Genomic DNA, 26,427 nt, shown 5'->3' on the forward strand with positions numbered 1-26,427 from the left:
AGGCAATACCTGTTCTATGGATCACAGGGGGCTTCGGTCTCCAGGCTGTCAATTGGGCACCATTTACGAACACTGAATGCATTTTGAATTACAGAGCAGTGTCCTGTATGTTCGCAGCATGTCGGAGAACACTGGGGATAATCCTCTGCTGCCTTTGTTCTTGATTTGATAGGATTTCTCCCCATTCAATGTGGTGGCCTGGCATGGGAACTACACACCATACAAATACAGTCTGGATAACTTTATGGTCATCAATTCTGTTGCGTTTGACCACGCGGTAAGTTCTAAGGCTGTCGATATAGGCATGTATGAGGTGGAGCAATGAAATTGGCACCTATGAAATCTAAAGCCATTGGAAGTTGTGGGTGCTCAACACCATAGAAAAATTAGGTCTCATATTAGGAGCCTAAATAAAGATTTAGGAGCATAACTGGGGTACCTAAGTTTGAAAATTTTGACCTAACTTCTCCAGTGCCACACAATGTGTCAGTGGCAGAGATGGAAATAGAACCTGGGACACTCCTGTTGCCCAGTCTCCTGCAACACACTACCCCGCCTCTTCATCTCAGTCTTCTGCTTGCCACACCACAAGGCCAAAGTCTAATTCAGCTTGAAACGAATGTCTGTAAGTCCTTGGAGTTGGGACCTAATCCGGCAGTGGTGTAAATAGCAGTGTAAGATGCACAGCAGGTAACTGGTGAATTAGAAAACGGATGTCAGTGGCGAGTCTGTGTAACTTGCACCACATTGGCATCTCAAGCACCTGTGACTTTCAGTCTCCTTGAGAACAGCTGGGAAAGCACTGAACAGGGCTGTGCAAGGCAAGACAGTTCTCAGACAGAGTGGGCCCAATTCTCTAGTCCATTACGCTTGTTTTACGTTGGGTGAAACTGGTGTAACAGGGAGGGAACTCAGGCCTTACATCAGGGAATCTTACACCCTCCTGATTGTTGCTTTTCCTGTTATACCTTGAATAGGTGAAGGGGGGAATATAGGATACAGTCCTTTTGCACACCTGCTAAATAGATTGGACTTAGTCTAGTTTATCACTTACGCCTGATTTTGACTGACTTACACCAGGCATGTTGGTGACAGCATTTTGTGTCCCTGCTATGTTTGGACCACAGCTATCTTTCAGTAATATTATATAGTTATTATTAATTACTATTATTGCTGTTGTGGGAGCACTTGGAGTCCACAACCAGGTTGAACTCCATTGTACTAGGCCCTATATGAACATATAAAAAATGCCAGTCCCAGTGCCAAAGAGCTTGCACTCTAAGAGGGCTGGTCTACACTGGGGGGGGGAATCAATCTAAGATATGCAACTTCAGCTACGGGAATCGTGTAGCTGAAGTCGAAGTATCTTAGATCGAGTTACCTACCATCCTCATGATGCAGGATCGACATCCGCGGCTCCCCCTGTCAACTCCGCTACCACCGTTTGCATTGCTGGAGTTCCAGAGTCGACAGGAGCTCGTTCAGGGATCGATATATCGCGTCTAGATGAGACAGGATATATTAATCCCCGAGAAATCGATTGCTACCCGCCGATACGGCCGGTAGTGAAGACATACCCAGAGACAAGACATAACAGGTGGATGAGACAAACAAGCAGGCGAGGGTGGGGAAATCACTACTGCTTTTTACACTGGGCCCAGTTCAATTCTGGTGTAAAGGGGCACAGGTGGTGCAGATGCTTACACATTGCTGACTGTGGCCCAGTTTGCTAGACATTGCTTTACACCATGGCCCAGTGAGGGAACTTAGCGCCTACAAGAAGAACTGACCGTTGGAGCTGATGTCCACTGTGCAAGTCAGAGAAGAGAATTCTGCCTCAAATTCTCATTCTGATTCACCTCTTGTAGTTAGAAAATGACTCTGCCGAGTGTTTCCTTTGAGTCCCCTGAGCCCAGTGCTGTAACTGTATTTGAAGAATTGGCAGCTTTCACTGTAATAGTTTATACAGCTTATGAAAAGTAACAAAAGCCAAAATCAATGCAAGCGGCTTCTTTTATAACGAACCAGCCCAGTGAAATATTTGTTTTCATTAGACTATCTCTTGGCATTGCTTCTGCATGTGAGAATGGAGAATTTCTAGTTAGGCAGCCAACAGAAAGCATTGCTCAGATTCCAGTTAAATATGCCATGGGAAAGGATGATCTTGTGATGAAAGCCCAGGGAATCCAACTGGAATCCAGTCCCAGCTAGGCTACTGAACCACCATGTGGCCTGAGGCAAGTCACAATCTCTCTGTGCCTCGATTTCCTCACTTGTAAAAAGGAGGAACGTAATCATTTCCCACCTCATGAGGGGCTGGAAGGCTAAGTTCCTAGTCCATTGGATATTCTTGTCTTCAGTAAACTTCGCAGAAAGGGTTGAGGAGGAGTTGTGGAGTCAAGACTTCTGGTCTCTGTCATTGCCTTACTGTGCAGTCTTGAACAAATCACTCCTCTTCCTCATCTGTTAAAGGGGATGATAGTGCTGAACCACCAGGATTTTATTGATTTGTGTCTGTAAAATGTTCTTCAGACTAAAACTAGGTAAGGACAAAGTGCTGTTTTGTTACCACAGACAAGTATAGTTCTCAATATACTGAGCCCCCCGCTGTCCTTTCAGCACAATCTTCATCCAGCCCCCACCAACCAGCGGCCATGCTCACTTGCAGGCTGCGCCCCCACGTCTCTAGATTGATGCCCCACCCCAGCTCTCGTCAGCCCATAAATCCTCCCTGCACACACATTCCTGGCAAATGCTGCGCTGGGCACTGTGTATAATTCTATCAGATCTGGTGTTGGTGAGTTCTCTCCATTTCTGCTTCCTCCTCACTCAGTTTCACTCTTTTTTCAGCTGGTCTGTAGTGAGGGGAATCATAGCAATGTAGGGCTGGAAAGGGCCTTGAGAAGTAATTAAGTCCAGCCCCTTTCACTGAGGTGGGACTAATTAAACCTAGACCATCCCTGACATGTGTTTGTCCAACCTGTTCTTAAAAACCTCCAATGACAGGGATTCCACAGCCTCCCTGGGAAGCCTGTTCCAGTGCTTATCTATCCTTACAGTTAGGAAGCTTTTCCTAATATCTAACCTAAATCTGCCTTGCTGCAGATTAAGCCATGGAGACATTAAGTCCATTAAGACATGGAGAACAACTGATCACCATCCTCTATCTAACAGCCTTGAACATATTTGAAGACTGTTATCGGGTCCCCCTCATTCTTCTTCTCTCAAGACTAAACGTGCCCAGTTTTTTTAACCTTTCCTTACAGGTCAGGTTTGCTAAACTTTTGATCATTTTTATTGTTCTCTGGCCTCTCTCCAATTTGTGCACGTCTTTCCTAAAGTGCAGTGCCCAGAATTGGACACAGTACTTCAGTTGAGGCCTCGCCAGTGTTTAGTAGAGAGGACAGTTACCTTCCGTATCTTACATATAACACTACAGGTAATACACCCCAGAATGATATTAGCCTTTTTTGCAACTGCATCACATTGTTGGTTCATATTCAATTTGTGCTCCACTATAAACCCCAGATCCTTTTCAGCAGTACGACCACCTGGCCAGCTTTTCCTCATTTTGTAGTTGTGCATTTGATTTTTCCTTCCTAGAGTGCAGTACTTTGCATTGTCTTTCTTCATTTTCATCTTGTTGATTGCAGACCAATTCTCTAAATTTGTCAGGATAGTTTTGAATTCCAATCCTGTCCTCTAAAGTGCTTACAAGTCCCTTCCCCTCAACTTGGTGTTATCTGCAAATTTTATAAGCATACTTTCCTTTCTGTTATCCAAATTGTTAATGAAAATATTGAATAGTACAGGTCCCAGAACTGACCTCTGCAGGGACCCCCTAAATATGCCCTTCCAATTTGACAGCGAATCATTGATAACTACTCTGAATGTAGTCTTCCAACCAGCTGTGCACCCACTGTAACACTGCCTGCAGTGGCTCAAAAGCGTGAGTATCAACATCATAGAAGACTGTTAGGAACTAGGCACAAACCTCAAATTGGTTGTGAGTTCTATACTTAGATTTCCAAACCAGTTATAAAGTGTAAACTGCTCAGTCACTATAACAGTGTTAACATGGAGTCACAGACTGTCCCTGGGCTATTCCAATCTATCTCACCACTCAGATAGATGGTCCCTTACACAAAGAATCACAGCAATATTTAGGTTACTCCCAGGGACCAGTCACTTACTCTAGATTAATTGCACCATAGATCTCACGCTAATGACAACACTTGTAGCCAATCCTATAATAAACTATTTAAACATTTATGAACTAGGAAAAGAAAACCAGAGAGTTATTTACAAGGTTAAAGCAAGTAAACATAGATACCCAAATGAGTTCCAATCTTAAGTTTCAAAAGGTGATAGAAGCTTTTATATTCAGCAAACTCTGTATGTCCTTTAGGGCTAACCCAGGCTAAGCAGCTGGGGATCTCATGCTTATGCCTAGAAACCTTGCCCCCCAGAGTCCAATCAGCATAATCAGTTCCTTCTTGTTAGAGGTTTTATCCCTCTCCTGTAATGTGCTCTGAGCTATCAACTCAGCAGATGGAAGGAATCTACTTGCATGATTCATCTGCATGGGCAGGAGGGCAGAACAACAAAAATCTTTTGTTGAGAGTATATAGGGAAATTCCATTTCCAGCATTCCACAATAGTTCATCTGGTATTGATAGACCTTTCCTGGTGGGAAGGCCGTAATACCTTCTGTTGAAGATCAACTCTTCATACTAGTTAATGTCTCTCTCCTATCTGGTGATTTAGACAGGCACAGAGGCTCACAATACAGTTGTTCAAATACTACCTTATGCTATGGAATACAGATGTTGTAAGTGAGATCAATGCATATGGCAACTCACAAGCATTAAAAAAAAAAAATTAATGGATGTATCCTATCTCCTAGAACTGGAAGAGATGTTGAAAGGTCATTGAGTCCTGCCCCCTGCCTTCACTAGCAGGACCAAGTACTGATTTTGCCCTAGATCCCTAAGTGGCCCCCTGAGGGATTGAAGTTACAACCCTGGGTTTAGCAAGCCAATGCTCAAACCACTGAGCTATCCTTTCCCCCACAATAATTCAATAAAGTCTAAACACTAAACACATTCTTATAGTTCTAATACCTATTTTAACAGTACTAACACACAGGTGAGCCAAACTGATTCCAGCTTTGTATTGGTCAATGTTCAGTTGAGACATGGGGACCTTGTCGTGAGCTGGCACATGGCCTGCCAGTGTCACATTCATCTTATAGTAATTTCATCTAGACCACATCATTAGTTTGCTAATAAGAATGTCACAAGACACTTTATCAAAAGCCTTACTAAAATCAAGACATATCACATCTACAGCTTCCCCCATCCACTAGACCATTAACCCTGACAAAGAAGGAAATTAGGATGGTTTGGCATGATTTGTTCTTGAAAAATCCATGGTGCCTATTACTTAAACTCTATTATCTTGTAAGTGCTTACAAATTGATTGTTTAATAATTTGTTCAGGTATCTTTCCAGGCATTGAAATTAAGCTGACTAGTCTATAATTTCCCAGGTCATCTTTGTTCCCCTTTTTAAAGATAATTACTATGTTTGTCCTCCTCTGGGACCTCAACCGTCCTCAAGGAAGTCTCAAAGATAATCGCTAACGGTGCCAGGATTGCTTCAGCCAATTCATTAAGTAACCCTCGGATGAATTTAATCAGATCTTGCCAACTTGAATACATCTAATGTATCTAAATATTTTTTAACTTGTCTTTTCCCTATTTTGGCTTACATTTCTTCCTTCTGGTTGTTGTTATTGTATTGAGTATCTGATCACTATTAACCTTTTTGGTGAAGACTGAAGCAAAACAGGCATTAAACACTTCAAGCTTCTTGATGTCATCAGTTATTAGCTCTCTTTCCCTCCAAATAGAGGACCTACACTTTCCTTCATCTTTCTCTTGCTCCTAATGTACTCAAAGAACCTCTTCTTATTGCCTTTTATGTCCTCTGCTAAATGTAACCCATTTTGGCCCTTAGCCTTTCTGATGTTGTCCCTAACATGTTTGTGCTATTCTTTTGTTTTCATCCTTAGCAATTCATCCATGTTCCCACTTTTTGTAGGATTTCTTTTTGATTTTCAGATCATTAAAGAGTTCCTGATGGAGCCATATTGGCCTCTTTATTATTCTTCCTATCTTTTCTTCACATTGGGATAGTTTGTAGTTGTGTCTTTAATATTGTCTCATTGAGAAACTTACTAATTCTTCTTTCCCTGAGATTTTCTTCCCATGGGACATTACTTGCCAGTTCTCTGAGTCTGTTAAAGTCTGGTTTTTTTTTAAGTCCATTTATCCTTATTCTACTGCGGTCACTCCTTCCTTTCCTTATCATTTCTAATCTATCATTTCATGAACACTTTCACCCAAATTGCCTTCCACCTTCAGATTCACAACCAATGTCTCCCTGTTGCTCAGAATCAAGTCTAAAATGGCTGTTCCCCTGGTTACTTTCTCCACCTTCTGAAATAAAAAGTTGTCCCCAATACATTCTGAGAACTTATTGGAAATGTGTTTTGCCATATTAGGGTCACTTGGGAGAAAGGAGAGGAGCAGAGCTATATGGTCTCCCTTGAAGCCAGCATCTCCTGCGGGATGAGGAAGAGCTGCAGCATTCTGGGCTCAGAACAGCCCCTCTTCCTCTCTGCAGTCAATGCTGCAGCCATCTGAGGGACTCGGTAGGACTCAGACAAGATGGTGGAAGGTCAGGGGTGGCAGAGTGCTTGTCATAGGAGAGACAAGAATTGGAGCTCTTCTAGGCCAGCCAAATAAGGAAGCAGCCTATCCCTTCTCCTTCCTCCTATGCCCAGAATGGGATCCGGAGCATGAGTGGACTCGTGCCAGCCAAGAAATCCCACTCGCCCTCCAAACCACTTCTAAAATGCAGGTGATGAAAGTGTTTCAGAGGGTGAGAGGCTGAATTGGCAGGTGTGGCTCACAGGATGCAGCTGAACTGACAGGGCTGAACTTAGCCATGTTTTCTGATTTGCCATCCTGTTTGGTTTTTTTCTATAGGACCCGTCTATTTTCACTGTCTTGACAGCCAAGTCAACCCGACCTGGAGTGGCACTTGCTGACTTTGTCATCTTCCCACCCCGATGGGGGGTAGCAAACAACACCTTCCGGCCACCTTATTACCATAGTATGTCTGCCCTTACTCAGTTACACTTGAGAAGCGGGTCGGGGGGAATGGGGGGTATCAAAGAAGCCATGCTTCCTGTTCTCCACAGGAGCCACAAGGAGAAAGATGGCTTTGCCTGCATCCTCTCACTCAGCTAACGTGGGCCACTTGCAGCCAGCCAGTCTTTCTTGGGGCAGAAACCAAAGGAAAGCTGTCCCCATTTACAGCAGCCGAGGGCAACTGTACAGGAGGTGACGTGGCTTGTGGTTACACACGTACGTTTATTTGTGTTAGAGAAGCACCTAGTGACCCCACCAAGGTTGGGTCCCCATTGTACTGGCACTGTGCAAACGCCTAGTAAGGGTATGTCTGCATTGCAAGCGAAGGTGTGAGTGTAGCATGGGAAGGAAGACCCACACTAGCTTTAATCTAGGTAGAGCAGGTAACATTAGTAGTTAGTTGTGAAGACATGGTGTCCTGGGCTTCAGTGCAAGCTTGCTGCCTTAGTACAGCCCCATGGGGGACCATGGATATGTATTCAGGTTGCCAGCCTACACCGGAATCTGTGCCTCCTTATCTTCCCAAATATTTTTAGCTGTGCTACCTAAATTAAAGCAAGCATGGGTGTACCTCCCCAAGCTATAATTGCATGTTAATTTGCAGTGTAGACATACCCTATAAATAGTCCCTGCCCGCCAATGCTTACCATCGCACTGAGGAAGAGAGACAAAGGGTGGGAGAAAGCATTTTATAGATGGGGAATTGAAGCATTGAGTGGTTAAGTGACTTGCTCAAGATCACACCGGAAGTCTGTGTCAGAACTGGCACTGGACCCTAGATGATCTGAGCTCCTCTCCAGTGCCATAACCACAAAGCCATATTTCTTCACCGCTTCATGTGTATCTAGTTGATAAATGGTGCTGTTGTTATCTCAGCAATATCTGGGGCGCTTACAGGTAGAGATTTGGAATCAATGTCCTTCTCAGTCCTGTTCCTAGTGGCAGGTGACTACATCATGGAAGAAATATAATCCTCCACCACCATCACTGTTGGCTCCTTGTTGGCTGGCCCTGGACAGGGGCCAACGACTGAATGCACCATAGACATTCATTTACTGCCAACCCCAAGCAGTTCTCCTTTGTAGACATGGAGGAAACACCTTGCTAGGAAAGAGTGTGGGGAAAGCCTGGCTTTGCTGCCCGTGCTGTGCCTATAAATAAGAAGCCTTGGTTTCCAGGGATGTCACTGCCACACCTATGATAGCACTAAAGTCACTTTAAAAAGAGTCAGACATTTATTGTGTTCATCTTAAAACATTTGTGTAATAATTTCTCCACCCTCCCACTCCATTACTTGGATTTAGTTCTGAAGGACACCCGGGAGATTTTTGTTATAAAAACTCAGCCCCCTGACAGCACAACGGGCAGTTGTGCATCCATCTGAATAAATCCCAGAGGCAAGTCCTTGGCTTATTCTCCTGCTCTCATTTCAAATTATGAAAGAAAGGGAAAACAGCTAGCCTCCGATTACGCCAAGTCACTGAGAGTGTGTTTGTGAAACACTAATTTCATATTTATAGGATTGTTTTTCACCTGTGGAATGATAGGGTCTAATGTGGCTCTCTGAACACATTATATTTGCTTAGGAAGGGCCCAGTCTTGCAAAATGCTGAACTTCTTCAAATCCCATTGAAATCTGTGGTGCTCAGCACCACTGTGGAGGGATAATGGGTTTAAGCAGTTCTTTCTCATACATCTTACATGGGATCTAGCCTTTTACCTGCAGAACTATTGTTGTCAGTTCTTGAGTCCTGTCAGAAACCTGTATTCAGAGAACATGAAGGCTGCACAGTTAGGTACTCAGATCCTGAAGTGGCAAAGTTACGATTTCCCACACTGCCTTAACTTTCCCCTATGTATGAATGCATATAGAGGCTTTTACTACATGGGCTGTTTCTCTGTCTTTGAAGGTATTTATAATGACTTTCATCCCTGTAGTATCCAAATGTCTGAGAATCGTGAATGTATTTGTGTTCCCAGCACCCTACTCAGGGAGGGAAGTGCTGTTTTTCCCATTTTACAGATAGGGAACTGAGGCACAGGGTGGCATAAGTGACTTGCCTACGGTCACACAAGTCGTCTGTGGATGAGCCAAGAATTGAACCTGGGTTATTTCAAGTCCCAAACCAGTGTCCTAATTTCTAGGCCAGACTTCCTATGATATATTTTACAGCCTTAGCTCCACCTGTGTAACATCTTACACTTCTGTGTAATACCCTGTGCCTCCTAAATGCAGTCCATGAGCCATTTATATGAAAAATTCTCAGTAAACCATTCATACACATGATACTGCAGATTAAGAATGAGTAGTAGTGAACATCTGCTTGCAGATATAGGCTACCTATATTTTTGCAAAAGTAGTTTTGAAATTAAATGCTTCATCCCCTGAATTGCACTGAAGGGTGCGCTGCTGACTCAAATGGAAATGTAAAGAACACAGCTACTGCCATATGGCTTGATCTTACAAAAATGTGTAGCCACGCATAATATCAGCTACACTGAGTAGACCCATTAGAGTCAAATCTACTGAGGTGAGTGGGTACTACAAGTGGCAGTTGTTTGCAGAACTGGGACTAAAATACATACTTTAGAGAGACAAGAACATATCTTAATGAGAAGTCAAGAGCCAAATTCAGCAACTTTACACGAATGGGATCTTATTCCATAACAGCTTACTGCATTGCTTTCAGTGGGACTAGTGCTAATCATGAGTATCGGTGGCAAAATTTGGCCCATAACCATGAGAGAGAGATTGGACTTTTATCACCAAGAAGATAAAGTGAGTGTAAAAGAATGAAACAATATCACAAGATGTTAGAGTACACAGGTGGCTCGGAGCTTGTACAAAAATGTGTAGCAATATGACCTAGTGCATAAGGCACTGGAGTGGGCATCAGCAGGCCTGGGTTCTGTTCCTGACTCTGTCACTGGCCTACTTTGTGGCCTCAGGCAAGTTACTTCAGATCTCTTTGTCTCAGTTGCCCCATCTCCAAAAGAGTGATACTAATCTTGACCCCCCCCTTTATAAAGTGCTTTGCAACCTATAAACACAGTAGTAGTTTTATAGGTTTCTGTACACACACTTTTAGTACCAATATAATTAAAGCAGTGCAACCCCCTAGTGTGGACGCAGTGATACTGGTTTAAAGGTGCTTATATTGGTATGCAGTATGAACTCCTTACATACTGGCGTACCTGCATCCAGCTGAGCAGGTTGTACTGCTTTGACTATATTGGTTTCTGAATCCATATAAATGTAGTGGTACAAAACCTGCATGTAGAGTAGCCCTAAGAGCCCTACATACTGGATCACCAACACTACATCGTGCATCACCCCTGCAGTTGCTTGGAGGTCACGGATCCAAATACTGAGCTAGTCCAGCCCTACTTAGTTTGTGATCTTCAAGGGGATGACTGCCACTCCGCGATGACTGCAAACGGTATTGCGTTGTAACAGCGACTGTGTCTCCACTTCTATAGGGAACTGTATGAGCGAGTTCATGGGGCTGATCAAAGGGCGCTATGAAGCGAAGGAAGAAGGGTTCCAGCCAGGAGGGGGCAGCCTACACAGCATGATGATACCCCATGGGCCAGATGCTGAGTGTTTTGAGAAGGCAAGCAAAGCCATGCTAGAGCCCGAGAGAGTTGCAGAAGGGACCATGGTAAGAGCCCTACAGAGCAAGTAAAATAACTGCCTAGCCAGGTAAAAGCTCTAGCAGCAGCACAATGTGCTAACAACATGGGTCTCAGAAACGCAGCTCAGATCCTTGCTGTCTCGGTTGGAAATGTGTCTAGGAAGAGATTTGAAGTGCTGAACACCCAAAATTGGAGCTGGATTTTAGGTGCTCAGCTCCCCCATTGTGACACAACATTGCTGAGCTCTTTTGATAATCTGGCCACTTAAAGGGGGAGCTGAGCTGAGCTTTTTTGGAAATTCTGGCCTCATCTTCTGGGGACAAAAGCACGCTCCCCTCCACCCCCAGTTCCTCAGACCAACCAATGACTCGCTCTAGAAAGTGGTCCCCCAGCAGGCCCTGTCCCAGGATTTCCTGGATGGTCTTGATTTTCCAGGATATTCCCAGGTTCTAAAATCCCTTTTGGGACCTGCGAAACACCAGCATTGCAATGGTACATCTCAATGGGCATTATGGACAGCTTTAGTGGTCTTAGCTGGAAGCTTTCTCCCCTTGACTGAGCAGGTAGGAGTTATGCTAGGCTGGCCTCAGCTGGGAACCTCCTCAAACTGAGAAGCTAGGAGCTAGAGTCTGGCCAACACTAGACCTTCGGTGTTTTTTCTGTATATACCTAATAAAGCATAATCACTGTGCATGTATTCCCTCCTCTCCTTCCTGCCCTAATGTACTTGCTGTGGTTCCTAACAGGCCTTCATGTTCGAGTCCTCCTTCAGCATGGCTGTTACCACGTGGGGCCTCAAGACCTCCAACTGTCTAGAAAAGACCTACTACAAGTGCTGGGAACCGCTGAAAAGCCATTTTAATCCCAGCTGCAAGTAAACAGAAGTGAGCTGCTTGTGCACTCCCAGGCCAGTCACACTGATGAGAAACAATCAGTGATACCTACAGGGGCAAGGGATGGTAAAGGAACAAACATCCTTCAGTACAGTGAGTGCTGTTGCACTGCAGCCATTTCAACAGTGACTGATTAAATGAATTACTCTTGCAAACCTGCGTATCTAGCCTTGAACTGCACCACAGTTCTGAGCTTTCAAGTATCCAATTAAAGTGTAAGAGCTGCAGTGCCCATGCCATGGGGCTCCCCCAGCAGGTGGAGTGGTGTGAAATCTGTGCCTTGTACTGAAGTGAGATAGTGGTTGACTTCCTTTCGGGACACTCATGAAAATATGACACATCTTTCACAAGGGGATGCTCAGGAGCAACAATTTATTAAACAATACTCCAGGAATGATCTTCCAGTGAGAGGGTAAGAATAAATAGGAGTCAGAAGAACCAGCCAGGTCCGGTCTTAAAATCCAGCAGACCTACTGCCAATCAAGGGAAGGTTACCCTTCCAATGACATACAGCCCAATCTTCAGCACCTACTAACACTTTATCATTTCCCAGCACCTTCTGTCTGGGTTTGCCAATACTAAGGGCTGGTCTACACTACGGGGGAAAATCGATCTTAGATACGCAACTTCAGCTACGTGAATAACATAGCTGAAGTCGAAGTATCTAAGATCGAATTACTCACCGTCCTCACGGCGCGGGATCGATGTCCGCGGCTCCCCCTGTCGATTCCGCAACTCTGTTCGGGTTGGTGGAGTTACGGAATCGATATAAGCGCATTCGGGGATTGATATATCGCGTCTAGATGAGACGCGATATATCGATCCCCAAGCAATCTATTGCTACCCGCCGATACGGCGAGTAGTGAAGACGTACCCTAAGAATGGGCTCCACAAAGCAACCTAGGCATGTAAATCTCAGTTCTAGGTGATGCACAAAACTCTTTGGCTGCTGCAGAACCCTGTAGATGCCTAAACTCACTCAGTGCCTGAATTTTTGCAGGCGAAGTTCCATAGACACATAAGTTTCTGCCACTGGGCCCATACACGGCTGCCTCTCTCTAGGCATCCAGGTGTTTCTCTTGTCCAAGCCTCAGAGCAATTCATGAATTGGAGGAGGGATAAGTGTTTGGCTACCTAAATTGCATGCAGGGTGTGATCAGGGTAGGTATGCTCAGAGGCTGCCTAACTCCACACAAAACAGGTGGGGGGAGGGGGTAAGAGTTCCCTTAGCCTAGTGGTTAGGGTACTCACCTAGAATATGGGACACCCCAGATTCAAGCCCTCCCCCCCTTTATTGGATACGTTTTTTTAACATGCAGTGAATGCGTTGTGACAACCTTGACTCCTCATTGCTTTGTGAGGACCTTATAGCAGCTTAGCTTGATTCTTTACCAATTATTATAGCACATTCAGACCAAATGAGTGCCCCCACAAGAGGCTGTATCCATTTAACTAAATATGTTTCTAAACCAATTTACATAGGAAAATTGTACTGATTTAACTAGACAAGGCCTTATTTGTTAAGTACACTGGAGCAAGAGGAGAGCCCAGGGCACATATCTGGGATTGAAGCAGTTGCACAAGCCCCCTTGTCAGCAATAATTTACACGCCTTACTTTGAGAAGAGGGGCATAAGCATATCAGAACTTATTTGCCAGAAGAGGGAAGGAGCAATGTAAATGGGTTAGTGCACACAGCACAGGATTCGGCATCAGGACACCTAAGGTGTTTTTTTGTTTAGTCACTGCCAACAATGGGCTTGACCCTGTACAAGATGTTTGGCTAGAATATGTTTTGTAAATGCAGAGTATTATTATGTAATATCCACCATGCAGCACTTGTGCTAAAATAGAAAACTCAGAAGAGGCCGTTTACCAACAATCAGTCTGCCACAGGGATTCAATTCACTGAACCGGCCCAGGGTGAAGCTAAGGGCTTGTCTACAGATGGATTTGTTCCAAATTAATTTTGAAAGTGGATTAAGTCAGGAACAAGGCACTCTTGTTCTCAAACGAGTGTCCACACATGGCATTGTTCAGGAATCGCTATTGTACTTTAAATTCACACCCTCCCTTAATCAACATTAACTTTCAAGCATAGATACACCCTAAACCAAAATGCTCTAGGGACTGAAAGAAAAGTTTTTGTTTTCTCATTGGGGGGATAACCCACGAGAGCCATAGACTATTTGCCTGCTTGAAACTCTCCTGCTATAGGCACATGTCTATAGCTGACACTGGGAGTTATGTGCAAATTATGCACCCAATAAGTGTTTTTACACTTGCTCACTCTCCTCCCCAAATTTCTGATTGGAAATATTACCTTTCCTAAGAAAAATCTCCACCTGAACCACAGCCAGGCAACAACTCAGCTCTGGAAGCACAACGTGCTCCTCACAAGGAACTGAAAAGGCAGCCTGGAGAACTCTGAAAATAATGAGAAAGAAGAAACAGGCCAGACTAGCTCCCAGCACCAAACTCCAGTTCATGGAGAGTAACCTCATTCCCTTTGAGCTACGCAGAGAGAGGCTAAGGCATGTGTATTCACAAACCAATTGGAAATGCTCCCTATTCTTCTGCAACCCCTATTGAACAATTTGTACAAAACAAACAAATACAGCTGCAAGGGAGAATTTACATGTGTGGCAACTCAAGGCCCAATTAGCTGAGGAAACTGGTCCTGAGAGATCATATCAGTTTGTGGCAGCAGGTGGTGGTCCATTTAGCATGCTCAGACTAGCACTGTGGGCAATTATTTCATTCCCTAAATACCACTTTCTTCATGCATTCATGCCTTTCCTTTTACTGATCCACAGCTGTATTTTGTGATGTCATTTGAGAGGGTGAATCTGTTGTAGAAACTGTTTTGGAAAGAGAATAATCTGCATTTGCTTGATTTAACCTAATTGGAGAATGTAGGAGGGAGCTGGGTGAGAGAGAATAAACTAAGGAGCAGATCAGAGACAGGCTACAGCTCTGCATAGCTGCTGAAGGAGCTCCAGTGCCTGCTAATCGGTGAGGAAGAGCACAGATTTCACCTATGTCAAGATGGGAAATAATACCAATCTCAGAAGAGCAGGGTTTTGAGGCATGAATGCTACGTAACAGGAGCAGGAAAGGGAGAGAAGTCAAAGTCAGCATGTTCAGCCACTTCTGGCAAAGGAGACTGCGAGGGACTTGCTCTCTTTCTCCCTTACGTTGCAGGAAGCAGCAGCACCAGTGTGTTCTTGCTTGTGTTTTACCTTAGTAATATCAAGAACATCATGTCTGGTCTCACTGCAGGGCCTCTTGGAGGTCTCAAGTGGATTGGGAGAATTTTCACCTTTTAGATGAAGGGAGACTTCTCTCAGGTGTTTAAATCAAAAAGGTGTTTTCTGTTGTTTAGACCAGGGGTAGGCAACCTATGACAGGCGTGTCAAAGGCGGCACGTGAGCTGATTTTCAGCAGCACTCACACTGCTCGGCTCCTGGCCACGGGTCCAGGGGGCTCTGTATTTTAATTTAATTTTAAATGAAGCTTCTTAAACATTTTAAAAAGCTTTACTTTACATTAACAAAAGTTTAGTTATATATTATAGACTTATAGAAAGAGACCTTCTAAAAACATTAGAATTTATTACCGGCACGCAAAACCTTAGATCAGAGTGAATAAATGAAGACTCGGCACAGCACTTCTGAAAGGCTGCCGAAACCTGATTTAGACTGTGGTGATAACATGTAGAGGCCAACCAAAAAACTAAGTTCTAAAAAGTCAATTCCTCTTAATTTTCACTCACTCAGTATTTGTGATTTCAGAGTCCTATTAGTTCTCAAGTCATCTAGGGCCAACTAGACCTGCATTTCTAATGTAAAGAATAAGCAGAAAAGTCACCATTTTCAGGCCTTTTATGTCCACATGTAGAGAAGCAAAGGGCACAAAAGCCCACTTCTGTTTCTCAGCATGCCCTGTAATTAAGCTCTTCGCTTTTGACCCAGCACCTTTATCCACAGATTTTAAAAAGACTTTGCACATATTTGTTCGCAAAACCCTCACAATGTGTCCTCTTTAACCTTCTGTAAAAATGAGAAGAGGTGAAATGACTTGCCCAAGATCATACAGTGATCTTTACCCTGTCAATGGCAAATGGGAATAGAACCCACATCTTATTTCCTGTCTCACTAATTCAGGGGTTCCTGTGAATGAGAAAGTGTGATTGGTCAAAATGTGAAAGCTCTGAGCTCACACTGAGTTGGATCCAGCAATCCTTATGCAAGAAGAGATCACATGAAGTCACTGAGAAATTTACCAGAGTACAGGCTTCTGTTTTACTGGGGAAAAAAATGGAAAAGTAATCTGAGTTGGTTTAATGTGAGGCCGGCTGCTCTGAGAGAAAGAAGCCAGGCAGCTTTCTAACCTTCTCAGCCCATTTAATGAATTATTCAAAATATGAAGTTAGAAGTTGCCCATTATTCGATTAGAGTGAATACAGCTACATAACTAAACTGAATCCAAGACAAATTCTGAAAACACAACAAGACAGCCACTCAGATAATTTCTTGGACTTACTTGATGCTTTAGCCTGCTATAAATTTTAAAATTCATCCAGAGGCTACTCTTAGATACAGGCATGTGGCTCTCATGAATTAAATGGAAACTCTGAACATGCATCCAAGAGCACAAATTAATGTCTTTTTAAAACTCTCGTACACATTCTGTCTGTAATCTGGTTTCAGTGTTAGACAAGAAGATTCTGCAGTAAGTCATGATTCTATGACTGTAATAATATAAAGTTTATTTTCATAGAGGATTAGTCTTTTCATCAATGTACAATACACAGCACTTTCTGTGACTAGCCCAGCAGCAGCACTGCAACATCCAATTCCCAGGGACTTAGGAGCTGAGAGCGAATGGTCGTTTGTACTTGCCTTCCTGAATAAGTTTTTCTTTACGATCCTGTATTGAGAAGGAAAAAAAAAAGTTCACTATCCCACATAAAGGAAAAAAAAAAAAAAAAAGATATGCTCTATGGCACAGACTGATCTTCAAGGAGAAAGAGCTCACAAGTTCTTAAGCACAGAAGCTAGAGACAGCACCAACTAAACAGCGCTCTAGAAACAGCTGTGAGGACAAAAATATCCCTTCATTCACCTGTGCACATCAGCAAGAAATGCAATACATCCAATAGCAGAAGCAGCTGTGTGGCTCATCCCCTCATAATCAAAGTAATGGACAGAGATGGAATAAACCTCTATTAAGGCACATCTATCCCACTTCCATTAGCCAGTGAGGACTGTTCCCTATAATGTATTCTTGCCAGGGCTTCATCTTGACTAATTTAAAACATCTTAACTTGATGGGGCTTCCACCCCTTCACTTGGGTGAATAACCCACAGCTTAATATATTTCATTGTTAGGAAAAAAAAAAAATCACTATGTTCTACCTACATTTTTCTTTGTCCACTTTTCACTCTTATGATGTTACCTTGCACCACCTTATTATTTACATTGTGTTAGCAACCAGAAGATCCAGTCGTAGACCAGGACCCCATTGTGCTATGTGCAGTACAAACACAGAACAGAGAGACTAAATTTTTTGGGGTAGAGACAATCTAAGTAACCAGAACCAATCGCCTCCCATCTTGGTGTTTACATCCTTAGTACTTTGGAGAAAGGGGGTAATTTTCTGCCTCCCTCCATAAAGGAACTGGTGAGGTAACCCACAGAACTATCGTGTGATAGAGTTGAAAGCTTTAAATATTTCGTCAGTGTGTGCAGACTTCAATTATATTCAGCCAATTTCATATTCCAGTTTTCTTGTGCCTGGCCAATGCTGAAGCATTTGGATTGCAAGACACTGCAGGGGATGTTTATATTCAACCAAAAAGTGTTTGAAGTTGCATAACAATCCACCAACAGGTTCTGAAAAAACTTAGAATCAGGGAGTAGCCATGTTAGTTTGTATCCACAAAAACAATGATGAGTCGGGTGGCACCTTCAAGACTAACAGATTTATTTGGGCATAAGCTTTGGTCAATAAAAACCCCACTTCTTCAGATGCCCAAATAAATCTGTTAGTCTTGGAGGTGCCACCAGATTCCTCATTAAATTCTGTATCTTGGACTCCATCTGCAAGTTACTGTCCCTTTAAAAAAAATTATGAGTAATTTAAATTTGCACTTCTTCCTAATCAGTGATTCGAGAGGTCAATCAGGGTTTTATTTCCTTTTTTAAGATACACAACAGCTTTTCACATCAGTGGCAGCTTTGGTTAAACATTAGATATCACTGTCCCAAAAATCTGAACATACTGGAAGTGTTCTAACACTGGTCAGAATTTTATAATGCCAAATTTTAGGAGGCAAGAGAAGTAGGGTGACCAGATGTCCCGATTTTATAGGGACAGTCCTGATTTTTAGGGCTTTTTCTTATACAGGCACTTATTACCCCTCACCCCATCCCAATTTTTCACACTTGCTGTCTGGTCACTCTACAAGAGAGGGATTAAGGTAGCATCTCAAAAAAAAAAAAATATCAGACTAACAGAAACCTTTCTTAAATTATTTCATAGGCTAGAGGAAACGAATGAATGGTCCAGAAGGTCCTTGCAAGCTCAGTCACTTACAAATTGACAGATAAAATACATTTTCTAAAAATCTCAATTAGCTGCTAATTGTTAAAAGTCTCTCTTGCAGTTTGCTTACATAAATGATATTAAGAGCCCTCTTACAACAGAAGAAAAACTAGCTTCTGTGGCCAAACAAAAATCACCCACATCTGTGGGCATAAGACACTACTCTTAGAAAGTCCTTTGGGGTACTCCTCCCACAATAGTTTTCCACTCTCAGGAACAGGTTTTCTACTCAGCTACTCCCGTATGTAGGCACATACATTATAGCTTTGTTTTTATTAAAGTTGTACATGCCTAGTCAACAAACTTACCCTGTCAGCTTTGAGGACATACCACCAGAAGAAAAGGGGTCCTATCCCAAACAACGCACCCAACAGGGAAGTCTTGGGAGTGGGCCGGAAATTGGGGTAAATGTTGTATGATCTAGCATAGGTCCAACGAAGCATGGCAGGGTCCTCCTAAATTGAAGGCAATGCACAGTGAACAATGTTAAGTTGCAGAACTATGAATATTAGCAAGCTTACGGTTGGACATTTGACTGATCCAAAAACAGTCAGTCAATCAATGTCAAAAATGGCCAAATATTTTAACGCACTAGTTTATTAGAACAGTAACAAAAAGGAGTCAGACTTCATAGTCTCCAATACAATTACCATTAGTTAGATGCCTAATTACAACATATAAGTTAAACAGTTATTTTAACTCAGAAAAATGCCAAATGAAATGGATTTCTAAAAACATGTTAAAATAATTACTTTTTCAGCAATGGTAAATTAGCATCTAAATGTGAACATTATTCTAGACTGAACAGTTAGAAAAGCAACTAAATTAAAACAGAAATAAAACAAACAGCACCTATAAGAGTCACTTAATTGCACTTATGCAAGGCAGGCAGCAGGCCAATTCTTCAAGCATCTTGCTTTTTGTTATCTTTTTCCTTTGTCAGCTTCAATTGCTTCTTCTTCCTCTTCATCTGCTATTTTCTCTTCTAATATTAAATTGTGATACATGGTCCCCAGCTTCCCAGCAGTGAAGATCTTCAGTCTATTTCTGGTTGTCGAATGGATGATTTTCAAACCGACCAATTTCGTTCTGCACATGCTGTCGTACATAGAAGTGTTCAGTATTTCTGCCACTGTAGTCAGAGTACAAGCAGGACAACCCGCTCCACTATGATGAAGGATCAGCTATTTTGATTCAACTTCTGGAATTGCACTCGACATTGTTTTGTAACTGAACAGGCCGATTCTTCCTTTATAAATTTGCTACCTCCATCAGAACGGTTTGTCCGTTTATATAGCCTTTAACATTTGCACAGCCACTACGTCACAAGATGAATCAAATTCATCATCAGAAAGCTCTTGGCCCTGGAAGTGGGGATCAAGAAGGTAAGCAGCAGCATGCATGTGAGTGATCACTTGATTTTTCTGTGATATTTATTTTGTCTATTTTCTTTTCTTCAGCTGTCACACAACTGACTACAGTCCACTTACAAATAAGCCTCTTAACATTCAGAAACTGTTTTTGGCATCACACGGTTTAGCAATACCATTTTCTGTATTCTGCAGGGACTGAGCTACAGTTCAAATAGCGAAATAGTTTTGAGTTTAGCATCCAAAAGACAGTCATCAAGAAACTCAGACGGATTACTTGGGGTTGAAAGCCAGTTACCCCTTCTTCAACAGCAGCTGATTGAAGAGCCCTCTTGCATACATGAACATCTTTGAGACATTTAATAGAAGATTCCTACTGAGTATGACAAGGCTTACTCTGTGCGGATGAAATTTTCAGATCTTCAGTATCACCAATGAAAAGCTGCATTGCACAGGCAGCACATCCATAACACAGAAGGTGCAGATACATATGTATCAACAAAGCCCAAGCAGTTTTCATATTAGCCGCATTATTCATTGACCCAATTAATTTAAGTATATTTTTAAACTGGTCAGCAATACATATATATTTTCTATTCAAAAATCTCAGTACCTATTGGATGGACATCTGAAGACTTTCTAGGAGTAGGAATTTTCAGTGCTGAAGCAGACTGAACAACAATTTTTTTTATTAGAAGATGAATTAATGGAATTAACTTCACTATCATCATCATCATCTACAGACTCCATGCATCATGCTGCTGCTACTGAAGATGAAGCAGAATACATAAAAGGAAACAAATTTTGATGTACACTAATTTTCCCTTTCTTGCTGTTAGACTAATAATCTATCTTCAACAGCAGCTGGACAAACATCAGAATAATTCAACTAGTGTTTCTCCATTCTGTGTGTCATACTCAGAAGAAAAGGATTTGCTCTTAGCTTTAACAGTTTTTCCACGTTCATGTCTAGTGAAAAATTTCCATACAAATGGTTTTAGCTTTCCCCACCTCCGAATAATAAATGATGTCACTGTTACTAATATCTTAGTACTTATGGAATGCTCTCTAAATTCTGAAGCATCTTGTATTTCAGTCAAGCAGTAGCCATTCAAATCTGTTTCTAATTGCTGCAGTTACAGAAGACTGCAGCTAATCAAAATGTTTCCAGGTATGCTGCCCCCTCCCTCAAGCCTTACAGACTTCAAGATTACATTGAGGGGGAAGGAGCACACAGACCCTCCCTGCAGTAAACACAGCAGACTCATAAGCAATAGCAGGAGGAAAATCAGAACAGGAAGAAAGGGGCCTCTACAGCCATGTGATATCTCACACCTCTTATTAGCATAGTATTTTTCACATCAGCAAGGTTTGGCTAGGGATACATGGGGGCGGGGGTAGGGGAGTTATAAAGGGAATGCTATATTTGTTGAAACTGGAGGAAGGGCAGATTTATTTACAGGGATTTATTGTTGATTGCTTGCTTTGCTCAGGATGGGGAAGGTGCTGGGGGGTTTAATAGCAGGGATACTTTTGTTATTTTATTAAGGGAGAGGCTTACTGGCTGTGCATCTGGTACAGAAGAAGTTTTAATGACTGTGAGCCCTCCTTTCCTTCCTCCATTCCCATTTTGATTTAATTTCTATATGTTTCTCTAATCACTTTGGAGTGCTGGCTCTTTGGGGCAGGGACCCTGCTTAACTTGTTCAATGTGCTTTGTAAACCGCCACATACAGTGGTGGCCTGATATACACAAAGATACACACTGTATATGTGTTTGTTCTAGAAGATTCCAGCAATTCAAGAGGCTCAACTTTCAGTTTACCTCCCACTCCCACCAGGTGCCATCAGTATGTAGTAAAGAGACTGAAGATGACATTTAAGTAGGCTTGCTAACAAAGAGCACCATGATGCAACTAAAAAGGTAGACCACCACTTACATCAGGTCATTCTTGTTGGGATATCTGACAATATTTGACAGTAATCAAATAATAGGCAGTCAACTGACTGGCTTGCCAACCCTAAGCCAGCCTTATCTGGGAAATGAGACTTCTACTTAAAACTGAGAAAAAAAGGCCAACTGACTTTTCACTATAAATGCATTTACCTATTTCACTTCTCTCAGCATCAGAGGATGAAGCTAAACTTGTTAGTTCCCCTTTGGGGTTTCAATTCCCAACATTGCAGGAGTGATTTATATATAAACCAGAGAACTATTTTAAAGTTGATATTTTGTTAAAGCTCATTCATAAAGAGGCAGCCTACTCCACAAAGGGGCTGAGAATTCATTAGTTCACATTTGTACAGCCATCTTGAAGCTGAAGAGTTAAGTAACAGCTGTGTATTTATGTGGTTTATGATATATAGCCAATGAAAAACAGTTTATCATTTTAACCTCCCCTCTTATTGCAAAGCATCTTATTGAAGGAGACAAAATCACCTAGAGGATAGACCGGTCCCCTGGAAGTCAATAACTAGTGTTCTAGCCTCTGCTCAGACACCAGCTCTATAGCACTGGACTAGTCATTCATTCCCTCTACATTTGTTCTGTCCACTTAACTACAACACAAAGCAGTGCACTGACATGGCCAAGGTCACACAAAGGATCAACGGCTTTGCTAGGAAGAGAACAAAGGTCTGACTATTCCCTGTCCTACACCTTAGCTTCTTGACCATTCCGCCTCTAAAAATAAAAACATGAATGAGGCTTAAGAGGCCGTCTCCAAGTCTCCTTGAGTTCACAAGAGATGAGGTAATAAGTGAACTTGAGACAGCCCTTTCCTGCGCCAGGACAGATTTAGGATCTGCCTAAAAGGGATGGATTCTCCCATTGCTTTGACGGATAAGTGTTCAGCTACTGCTGACTCGAGTTCTGGCTTTATTTATTTTTATGGCTCTTCAACAGGAAGCAAGTCTAATCCTGAATTTGCAAATGCAGTTGCATGTCTTACAAGTGTAATTATTGTCAGGGGAAGAGTTAGAGGCGTGTCCTTATGATGTGTTCTCTTCTCCTGCAGAGACTTCGCACACCACTCCTCAGAAGCGAACATAGGCTCATGGCACAGACCTCTCCATATGGGTCTGTCCAGCACAAGTTCCCAGGTTTTAATGTCTATCTTCCATGCTTTGAGGTTGGCCTTCAAGATGTCTTTATATCTGAGGATGGGCTGACCCTTGGAGTGGGCTCCTATGCTCAGTTGGCTGTACAGCATTGCTTTCGGTATATGGGAAACCTCCATGCAGACCAAGTGTCTGACCCAGTGAAGTTGTGCCCTGATGAGCATGATCTTGATGCCAGGGACTTGGCACCTCTCCAGGACTTCAGTATTGGAGATTCTGTCTTGCCACTTGATGTTACAGACGTATCTTAGGTAGTCAAGGTGGAAGCTTTCCAGCTGTTTGATGTGGCGTCGGAAGAGGATCCATGTCTTGCATCCATAAAGGAGTTAGGGGAGTACAACAGTGGGGTAGATTTTGATTTTGGTTCTGAGGCAGACTCCATGCTCCCTCCAGAGCCTGCAAAATGCCAGGTTGGCCTTAGTGAGGTGCTGAGTGATCTCATTGTCCAACATGGTATTGCTGGAAAGTGTGCTACCCAGGCATCAGAATTTCCTGAGCTAGCTGAGGGGTGTGATGAGGGCATTGGGATGAGGGGATCATGGTGCTCTGGATGCTGGCTGGTACATAATCTCCATCTTTTTCAGGCTGAGGGTGAAACTGAAGCATTCTGAGACATAGGCAAAGTGGATAAAGTTGAATGTCCATCAGCTTGTCTGAAATGAGGGCATAGTCGTACATTTCTGTCAAAGTCCTGGAATGCGAACACGGGCATGGCTGAAAAGACAATAGAAAAGAGGACTTGGGCCATTGTTTGGTGACATGGAAGGCTTCTGATGAATTCCAACATGCCAGCACCCGGCCATCATGAAATGAACGGATGACAGCAACGGTCTTCTCTGGGCAACCAAATTTATGAAGGAGTTTCCATATGCTCTCGTGATTCACCATGCCAAAGATCACAGGTCTGCTCCTGAGCCGTCTCCCACATTAGTCAGGCTGCAAAAATCAAGTCCATGGTGTCATGGCCAGCATGAAAGCCATACTGTGACTCTGGATTCACCAAGTGCACTAGTTGCATCCAACGAAGTGGGTATTCACCCACGAAAGCTCATGCTCCAACACATCTGTTAATCTATAAGGTGCCACAGGACTCTCTGCTGCTTTTACAAGTGCACTAGGTGAGAGATGAGCCTGTTGAGGATAACCTTGTGCAAGGATCTTCCATGCTATAAACAGCAGTGAAATTCCACAAAGATTGTCACAGCCAGATATATGTCCCTTCTTTTTGTATGGATGGACTATGACAGCATCCTTATATTTCTTGGGCAAGGTACTCTGTTCCCATATAGTCTTGAAAAGGTTAGTGAGTTTCCTGATCAGGTGGGCACCTTCACATGTGTAAACTTCCAGTGGAATGCTGTCAGGGCCTGGAGATTTGCCTGTGGACAGCTGCTAAGTGGCCTTAGTAACCTCATCTAAAGAAGGGGCCACAGAGAGCTCCTCCAGAATAGAACGTTGCAGGAATGGGTTGATGGCTTTGTTGGACATAGTGGATTGACAGTTCAGGAGACTATCAAAGTCTAAAATAGGAACTGATGAAAGCTACACTGGGCCTGACACGGTTGCACCTAGCCTGCTTTTAATATCACAGCTGACAGAGCCTGAGGCTTGCTCTACACACAGATTTGCACTGGTTCAACTAAAATTGTGATGTTGCGCTGATTTAGCTAAGTGGGTGTGAAGTTTTACATTAGTCTAGCAGTTCTTTTACTAAATTGGTGCAACCTCACACCTTTAGTAACAGTGACACCTTGTCTGTTTAGACCATCTCTTCAGTCTATTCAGGTGGGGACTGTGGTATGACTTGCTAGTCAGCACACAGCAGCCCTGCTCGCAACCACCAAAGGCCCACAGGCAGAGGGCCTCAGAGCCTGGGCAGGCCACCCAGATCAGGGCACAAGGCACCAGTGAGTGCGGCGGGAACCACGGCCCCACTTCAGGAGACTGGCTCAGAAGGAAGCTCCCCCCGCCCCACGTTACACACACGCAGGGCAGGTGGGGCCCGCGAGGCGCTCTGGGCCAAGGCCCCAGGATGCGGCACTTGCTCCCCTACTGGCCCTGACAGCGGTCACACTGGAGCAGCTGCGCGGAGGCCGAGGGCGCGCTGCCGGCCAGCCCCGCCGCCCAAGTAGGCGGGTCAATGCTGCAGGGCGGCCGCAGGCAGAGGCCGGGCTGCGGCCTCACGGCGGGTCCCGTCGCAACGCACCCCCGGGGGCGGGCAGCACCGAGCTGCGCAGAGAAGAGCCCCGCGCCCCCCGGGGCTCCGGGCAGGCGGAACCTCCCCCCGCTGGGACCCTTCCCCAGACTCACGATCAGCCCCGCGCGGTGCGGGTCGTTGAGCTGCAGCTGGTACTGGCGCTTGAGGCGGGCGCGGACCGCCAGACGCTCCGCCTCGGCCCGGCGCTTCTCCAGGGACTCGTTGTACTCGGCCGGGTCAAGCTCCCGCGGCAGCGAGGCCAGGGGGGCCGGCCGGTAGCCGGAGGTCGAGGGGGACGAGGGCGCCACCATTTTTTTGGGGGCAGGGCAGCCGCCCGCAGCGCGCAAGAGCGGAAGCGACCTGTACCCCGGAAGTACTGGCTGCGCCGTGGAGTAAGGGCGCGTTGCACGGCTTGTTGCTATGGTTACTGAGTGACGCCTGGCCTCGCGCTGCGCGGGGGGAGGGGCAGGACGCCTGGGTTCCTGCTGTGGTGCTGGGCCTGTGCGAGGAGCGCGGCAGCAGACGGCCCCCGCCCTCCCGGCGTTGGCAGAGCCCAGGCCCTGCCAGGGTGTGGTCAGGGCCAGTCACGGGCCCTCAGGCCCCATCTGAGCCGCGGGGCTGCGAGCCGCTCACCGCCGGGCTGGGGGGCGCTGCTGATGCCCGGGCGGGTAAGAGGCGAGTGTGGTTGTTTCTTGGCCCTCTGGTTCCCCGGGCCGTAAGAGACATCCCGGCCCTGGGCCCGGCCCTGCTCTGCACTCGCGAGGGCGGGGAGCTGCCGTTGTAGAAAGCGTGAGGTTCCCAGGCGCTTGTCTGACGCCAGCCGCTGGGGCCTAAAGAGAAATGTGTCCTAGCCTGAGACTCGGGCCCGGGATAAACCTGCGAGAGGTGGTAGCCCTGGCCCCTGACTAACTCTGATGCAGATCAGCTGATTGGAGCCCGGAAATGATGATCCTTCCTGTCCCTTCCCTCCGGTGCATCGCACCCTTGTCCCATGCAGGTTGATGTGCTCAGGCCGAAGAGGCAGCACACCAGCTTCTGTTCTTGGCATCGTCCCATGAACGTGAGCTGGGGCACACAGCCATTGACGGGAGACTTCTTTCAGTGGGACTTCACCCAAGTAAGGGTTCCAAGATGGGTACCTGTGGCAAGTCGCTTTGTGCTTCAGGTTCCCTATCTGTAAAAAAGGGGTAAGAAAAGGGGGTTTTGAGGTTAGTTAATAGTTGTAATAAGTATCACAGTACAAAAACTGATGTGTTGACACAGCATGGTGATGCACTGAAGCAGGGGTCTCAAACTCAAATGACCACAAGGGCCACATGAGGACTAGTTCATTGGCTCAAGGGCCGCATCACTGACACAGACCCCTTGCTGCCCCCGGCCCTG

The 26,427-nt window shown here is 44.4% G+C and overlaps 2 protein-coding genes across 3 annotated transcripts in view; one reads left to right on the plus strand and one right to left on the minus strand.

Moving 5' to 3' along the window:
• Positions 1 to 12,325, plus strand: part of HGD (homogentisate 1,2-dioxygenase) — a 46,924-nt gene extending 34,599 nt beyond the window's left edge. For both annotated transcript variants that reach the window (XM_050959435.1, XM_050959444.1), the window contains 4 exons: positions 173 to 277; positions 7,055 to 7,181; positions 10,700 to 10,881; positions 11,602 to 12,325. In XM_050959435.1, coding sequence (XP_050815392.1) covers positions 173 to 277; positions 7,055 to 7,181; positions 10,700 to 10,881; positions 11,602 to 11,733 — 546 coding nt within the window. In that variant the 3' untranslated portion in view covers positions 11,734 to 12,325. The remainder of the gene's footprint in view (positions 1 to 172; positions 278 to 7,054; positions 7,182 to 10,699; positions 10,882 to 11,601) is intronic.
• Positions 12,326 to 16,492: 4,167 nt separating this feature from the next.
• NDUFB4 (NADH:ubiquinone oxidoreductase subunit B4) lies at positions 16,493 to 25,384 on the minus strand. The gene is made up of 3 exons (XM_050962460.1): positions 25,158 to 25,384; positions 18,666 to 18,812; positions 16,493 to 16,679 (listed from the first exon to the last, which is right to left on the minus strand). The coding sequence occupies exons 1-3, from the start codon at positions 25,353 to 25,355 to the stop codon at positions 16,617 to 16,619; spliced, it is 408 nt and encodes a 135-aa protein (XP_050818417.1). The 5' UTR covers positions 25,356 to 25,384; the 3' UTR covers positions 16,493 to 16,616.
• Positions 25,385 to 26,427: the final 1,043 nt, after the last annotated feature.

Source organism: Gopherus flavomarginatus, chromosome 1 (assembly GCF_025201925.1).
Source record: "Gopherus flavomarginatus isolate rGopFla2 chromosome 1, rGopFla2.mat.asm, whole genome shotgun sequence".
Classification (NCBI taxonomy): domain Eukaryota; kingdom Metazoa; phylum Chordata; order Testudines; family Testudinidae; genus Gopherus; species Gopherus flavomarginatus.

What these genes read in the sequence shown, in the direction of transcription:
- NDUFB4 (XM_050962460.1), bottom strand. Translation starts at nt 25,355, where the DNA reads ATGGTGGCGCCCTCGTCCCCCTCGACCTCCGGCTACCGGCCGGCCCCC. An exon ending in CGCACCGCGCGGGGCTGATC is followed by an intron (nt 18,813 to 25,157) that starts GTGAGTCTGGGG and finishes CCTTCAATTTAG; the next exon opens with GAGGACCCTGCCATGCTTCG. An exon ending in ATGTCCTCAAAGCTGACAGG is followed by an intron (nt 16,680 to 18,665) that starts GTAAGTTTGTTG and finishes TTCTCAATACAG; the next exon opens with GATCGTAAAGAAAAACTTAT.